The sequence below is a fragment of the Durio zibethinus genome, chromosome 4, assembly GCF_047325235.1.
Source record: "Durio zibethinus cultivar Kanyao isolate XHJ-2024 chromosome 4, ASM4732523v1, whole genome shotgun sequence".
Lineage (NCBI taxonomy): Eukaryota > Viridiplantae > Streptophyta > Magnoliopsida > Malvales > Malvaceae > Durio > Durio zibethinus.
The window spans coordinates 17027662-17034258 of record NC_143165.1 but is presented as its reverse complement, the minus strand read 5'-3'; the positions used below and the strand labels follow the sequence as shown (position 1 = coordinate 17034258).

At 33.5% G+C, this 6597-nt stretch overlaps 1 protein-coding gene across 1 annotated transcript; it reads left to right on the top strand.

The window, feature by feature from the left end:
• The first annotated feature begins 1709 nt into the window (after nt 1–1709).
• Nucleotides 1710–3544, top strand: LOC111317384 (uncharacterized). Its single transcript, XM_022919813.2, has one exon. The coding sequence runs from the start codon at nt 2447–2449 to the stop codon at nt 3413–3415; it is 969 nt and encodes a 322-aa protein (XP_022775548.2). The 5' UTR covers nt 1710–2446; the 3' UTR covers nt 3416–3544.
• Nucleotides 3545–6597: the final 3053 nt, after the last annotated feature.

Below are 6597 nucleotides of genomic sequence, written 5' to 3'. Positions count from 1 at the left end.
AATAATACTAAACAACCCCAAAATAAACATTCCTCTCATAACAATTGTCTTTGCTATTATTGTAAAAAATCGAAAGTAAAAGTTATGGCAAACAATCAATAACTTTCATTTTGATAGTATACACAATTTTATAACAAACAATTATTAACCAAGTTTTTTTAGAGAAAAAGAAGTTTATTATGTATATTTTACAGAGTAGTGCGAGGTCTTTACCTCAGAATGGCCATACCTACCTCGTTCAGTATTTTTTGGGATAAGTAGAAGTCTTTGACTGCAATTATTTCAAATGGCTTTAGCTTTTCAAAAGATGGATTAAAGACTGAATAACTCTATAAGCAAAATCAAGCACAAAGAAAATGAGTAATTGTGAAGCGCTTGTTTTCTCGGTCAGAATTAAATGGATACAATGGCACGTGGCAAATAAGAAACACATGGTACTAAAATTTTTCATGGTGCATGGAAATATATCAATATGTATATATGCAAGAAAGTACAGTGAATCTATGGCGAGGCAAAAAGCATTCCTGACAAAGCATGTAGAGCAACTGAGTAAAAGTTATTGAAGTAAACAATCTTGAACATAACCAATAGTCAAAATAAAATATGCACCGTCGGAACGATTTTAAGATTGTTAGATAAATTTAAAAATAAATAAAATTATCATCAATATTTTAAGAGAAAAAAATCAACAATAGTCTACAATAGATTTCTAAAATATAATTAATCTCAAAAGCACTGATCCTTTTAATTAAATAAATCACAAAAAAAAAAAAATATTGCGTTACATGTTGTATGTAATTTTTCAAAGTACATAACATGAATACTATTAAAGAGTTTTTTGTTATTAAATTCAATCTTTACTAAATAATTTTGAAAGATAACAACAAACAACATTTTGTGCGAGACTTTTTTACCTGAAGATGAAATCGTAAATGGTTGTAAATTTTGAGAGATGAATCAAAAGTCTAAGATTGAATTGTTTCAATGCCTTTCGAATTTACGCTCTAGGTTTTGTAGCCCACATATTCTGTGAAAGGAAATTGTCAATGAGTTGTTTGGGTTGAACATACACCTAGACTCTAGGATTTTAGGACTTTAATTATGCAGTTGAAAAATCAAACTACAAATCAACATAAATTTAAACAATGAATTAAAAAAGTTAACAAATGAAATGAAACATAAAATTATCTTAAAAGCCGAGACGTGATAATTTTTTAAGTAAATTATAGATTCTAATTAATTTATGTTAGATTTGATAATAATTAATATGAATAAATGATTTATATTGACATAGCATTGTAAATTACAATATTAAAATAGAAATTGAAAATATAATAATAATAATAATAATAAATTTCTATTTTTTTTCCTCTTTTTCGAACTTCATAAAAAAAAGTCTTTTTTATCCAAATGCATTTTACACATATCGTTAATCAACAGTTGAATAGACTTAGAATTTAGATTAGCTTGAGATAGAGCTTGTGAAAGTCTGAGACGTTTTGTTACGACTTACACCATGATTTCACACCAGCAAGTTTGAAATGAGAAACAACTCGGGAAGATAACTTGTGCAGCACGTGAATCATAACTCCAAAACCCAAGCAATTGCATGCGTGTAATAATTTGTTCCCACCAAAGTCCATCCATGACTTGGACCACTGCAAATCATCGGAAGTGCCTGCGTATCCATCTCACTTACGCGCCCCTTCAGCTCTAACTGCCTTCCACCGCCAACTTCCGTCACTCTATCAAGCACCTCGCGATGGTGCAAGACGGGGACCACGCACCAAGATTATGACCTTCCAAAAAAAAAATCAAATCATTGAGCCAGTAAACGACAAGCTCTGGGAAAAAAATTTTTAAATCAAATGAGCTGTCACCACGTGTCGATATCTAAGTGGTGAAATAACGGTCTTCGATCTGGCCACCACAAATTCACCCGTTATTTTGTTTCTCTATTCACTCACCACCACCGCGTCCAACAAACCAAATTTCAGAGACCATAAAATAAAAAACTCTTGTTCTTTGTTGATCAGCTGGTGAACCTTTTACTAAAACTTAGGAAAAAAAACCTCCATTGTTTAACTGAAACAATACGGTTTTGACCTCTACGTTGCTGACTCATCCATATTCCATCCAATCCCAATCTGTTTCTCGTTCCCAAAAAGCTTCCGACCTTTTCTGACGTGGCACGAATATTCTCAACCACATAGGCAATTGTTATCTGCCATGTCAATCACTATCTCTCTTTGATACTATGAATGCATTTCCCACTCCCGCCTTTAAAACCCCACACTAACCTCCTTCACAAACCTCACTTGTCTCTTTTTGTACTCTCCAAAACTCTTGGTACTCTTAAGCATTCAACATCTTTTCTTTTTTTTTTCTTTTAATCCTTTAGATAGATTGGGATCGAAGATAAGTGAGGTTAATTTGGATAGAGGCCATGGAAATTCCGGTTATCAACAGAATAAGCGACTTTGAAGCGGGCATAAGCTCTCTAAACAACCCATCTTTCCTTTCCCAAGTTTATGTGCTTTCCGGGATTGAGAAAATCTACGAAGCCTGTAGTTTTTGGAAGTGGGGAGCTCTGATTCTTGTCCTAGTAGCCTCATTATCTACCATAATCAATAGACTTAAGATTTTGATCATCAGATTCCGGCGACACAATTCTTTACCATCCCAAACTCTTCTTTATGACACAGATATCGACACTGATACAGATTCTTCCTGCTCGTCATCGGACGACAAACGGGAATATGAGAAGCCGTCGACTTCTCAGAACTGGCGACAAGTTGATGAGGATTTTCGAGTTAGAGGCTCGGGTCATCTTATCGACGACCAGTGGCAAAACAGTAATTTCACCCTTCGAAAGAGAAGAAGTAGCGTCGGGGATTTGTTTTCTTGGGCTGAGGAGCTAACCACCGGAAAAAGCGTTGTGAAGCTATGGGACAACCTAGGGTTAGGGCTCGGTTTGGACCTCGATGAAAGCGACACAGTTTTGAACGTGTACGACATTAACAAAGGAACAAACATCATGTCAATTTTTGGCGGAAAGAGCGATTTTCAGGCAGTTTCAGCACCCTCCTCGTCGCCCGCAGTTATCGTATCCGCTGGCGCTGACTCGTCATCTCGACGAGTCGCTGTCAGCGCATGGGACACGCGCCTTCATTGTAGGTTACCGGCTATTCTAGCAGAATGGAGACCCAAAAATTCTGTGGAGAAAATTGCAGCGGTCAATGCCGGCGGCGTAGAGAAGGTTTACATCAGGGATGACGTCATGGGGAAGTTGACGATAGGTGATATGAGGAAGGTGAGCTCGTCGTCAAGGAACTTAACGGAATCTGACGTGGACACATGGTGGGATGTTGACGCCGTCATCGTCTCGGAAGAATCGGTTGCCGATTCAATGTGACTGATTACGCGCTTATTTAGAAATAATAAGACTTGAATAAATGTGAAAAATTGTAGGGGGTGGAAGGGCACCTCTGTAAATGTTCATTTGTCCTGCTTAATTCATGAGTAGTAATATTTGTTACCATTATTTTTTTTTGTTTTGGTGGGGGTTGTAGCTAGGTGATTGCGTATCTTGTGATTAGCATAGCCACTTGCTTGGAATTGGATAAATTCTCAATTCTCACCTCTCAAAACAATGGACGTATGGGGATTATTTGATTCGGTTAGGAATGGAAATCTTTCAAGTAAACCTGGCGAAACAAGCATAACCTCTCTTCGGGAACAAGTCATGTGTATATCATAAGCAAACGTTTTCAACAGTTTTGTTTTTTCTTTTAACAATATAGGGTATGTTTCCGAGTGATTCTTAGGTCAATTGGTAATTAAGAGTTGCGAGTTTGAAAAATTTATAAGCATAATGTCATTTTCAACAGATAAATAATAAGATAAAAAATTTAAAGGTAAATTAAGAACTAAAAAATATATATAAGGTATGATATGAGTAATTCATTAATCATGTTCTCTAATAAATAGAAAAATAAATGTTTAAGAGTAAATTATAAATTTTAAAAAAATAATATAAAATATGTTACGCGTCTTTCGTCAATTATGTAAAAAATTCCACTTTTACTTTTAAAAAAATAATTTTAAGAAAGAGATTTAAATTCCATTTGCTATTTGAATTATGAGAATGAAATGTATACATACATAAATTAGTTAAGATTTAGTAATATTATATATTTAAAATGCAAAAGATAAATTTTAAATTATAAACACATTCATTTCAAATTCATCATTAAATAGACATCCAACAAAAAATAATTATGAAGGTTATATTTATGTATGCATTATCATACAATAATTCACACTAAATTTGAAATCAAAATCCTTTCTTGTAAATCTAAATTTTCAATTGCAACCTTAAAATTGTGTAAGAATTCAATTCAACTATTCTTAACTAATATAAAAAAAGAATAAAAATTATTTTAAAAAAAGAAAGTCAACGAAGAAAGTATAGTAATGTGTTAATATTAATATTTTTTTAGTAGATAAAGGTTACAGCATGGGGTAAGACAAAATGTTGTAAATGCTGATACTTAAATCTCAAATTTATTAAATATTATTTTTTAAAAATAATTATATAAATCAATTGAATTAATTTTTAAATTGAATAATGTTTATATGGATGTTTTCAAAGTCCCTACAATTAGTTATTTCTCAACAGAAAACAAGAATGTTTTAGTACTTTTCAAGTTCTAATTAGAACATACGAGTCAAGCAGGGAAGTTTTATCCATCACATCTATGAAACATATACAGCCAGTAATTTTATTCATTTAGCTGGATTGACAAGGAGATGAATCTGCCCCTTAACTTCTCACCATAAGTACAAAACTAGTAGTATGGGATTAGCAATAATTCAACAAATTAAGAAGCAACATATTTATAGGGTACTTGCATTGCAGTAACGACAAGTTGTTTACCTGGTATTTAATTGAGGGCAGGTAAACAATGACAGAGCTGTTGCCAGGCAGAATAAGCTGTCAATTCTTCATCTACACGTTATACTTAGAAAGGAGTTAAAGCAAACTTCCCTAAGTAATTTTATTTTGTCTTACTTCCAACTAGGGATGGCATCGGGTCGGGTTCGGGGCGGGCTTTGCTCGCCCCAAATCCGACCCGACTTAATGCTTAAAAAATCTGAATTCGATCTTACTCGAAATTTTTTTTGTTTTTTCATATCCGAATCCGAATCCGACCCGACATTATATAAATTGTACCCGACTCGATCCGACCCGAAATTAATAAAATATTATTTTTTAAATATAAATATTTAAAAATATCATTATATAAATATATATAATTAAAAAATTAAAAAATTAATTAAAAAAATTATTTTTATATATATATCGGGTCGGGTAGGGTCGGGTTTACCTAAAACCCAACCCCGACCCGACCCCGACTTTGTCTTCATGTTACTCGACCCGACCTGATTTTCAAAAAAAAAAATCGATCATAAAAAATCGAGTCGGACCGGAACCCGTCGGGTACGGATTTTTTTGCCTTCCCTACTTCCAACCGTCTAAATATTCAAAAATTAATGACTTGGATAATATATAATAAATTTTTATTAAAATTTATTTTTAACGAGTGTCAAATCAGTGAAACTACAAGACACGTTAGCAAATGTTTTTCTTCCTGACGATGGTATGTGCAGGAAATTTCAATGGAGGGGAAGTTTGGATCTTGTGTCTTATGTACTTAGGTTCTTTTTTTATTTCATATATAAGATAAAATGTGATGATTTGATTGAGATAATTAACAATTGATAAAAAATATATGTAAAGTTCGAGAAAGGTTTATATAGATTATTGTGAGCTATATTTAATGATCTTAAATAAGTGTGTGTTACATTTAATATTTTTAGGCAAGTTAGGGGTCAAATATTTAGTTTTAAAGTGATGTTTTGATGAAATGTCAATGGAATGTTGGACGAGCTTTTTTCTTGGCAGGGGGCAAACCAGTTCCTTAAATAGAGATGATGTGGCAACTGATCATGCATTGTCTTGGTGCTCTAATGAGTTGACCATGTTAATCAAGAGTTGATCTTGTTGACCTACATAAATGAGTGTAACAATTTTCTCTAGGTCTGAGGGGGATTATAAAGTGATTGCCTTTAGGTTGTTGTCCAAAGTCCAAAAAGATGAATTTTGGTGAGAAGGCAACCTGAGCTTGGCGAGCAGCTTTTGGTGATGTGTCCCGTTAAGGTGAGGAGGATGCCTTTGGTGAGTTGGCTTATTGGTTAAGGTACAAGGAATAAATAGGTGGGGACTTAAGAAAATTTTGAGGTAAATTTAGTGCTTTATGTTAGATGCACATGGGTGGAGTGCATCCATTAGGGCAGTGCGAGGCACGTGCCAACATTTCTAACTGGTACGACTAGTTAAAAAATGTGGTATAGAGGGATTGGGTAATGTTTAATCGTATTTAATAGATGTAAAAATTTAAAAATAAACTGATTTTTTAAGGAGAATAAGTGTGTTATTTTGAAAGAGGGTAACCGAAGGGTCGAGTTTTTAGTAGAATTAATTTGGACCATTCATGATCAATTGAAATGGTTTAAACTAGTGCCATTTCAAAG

What these genes read in the sequence shown, in the direction of transcription:
- LOC111317384 (XM_022919813.2), top strand. Translation starts at nt 2,447, where the DNA reads ATGGAAATTCCGGTTATCAACAGAATAAGCGACTTTGAAGCGGGCATA.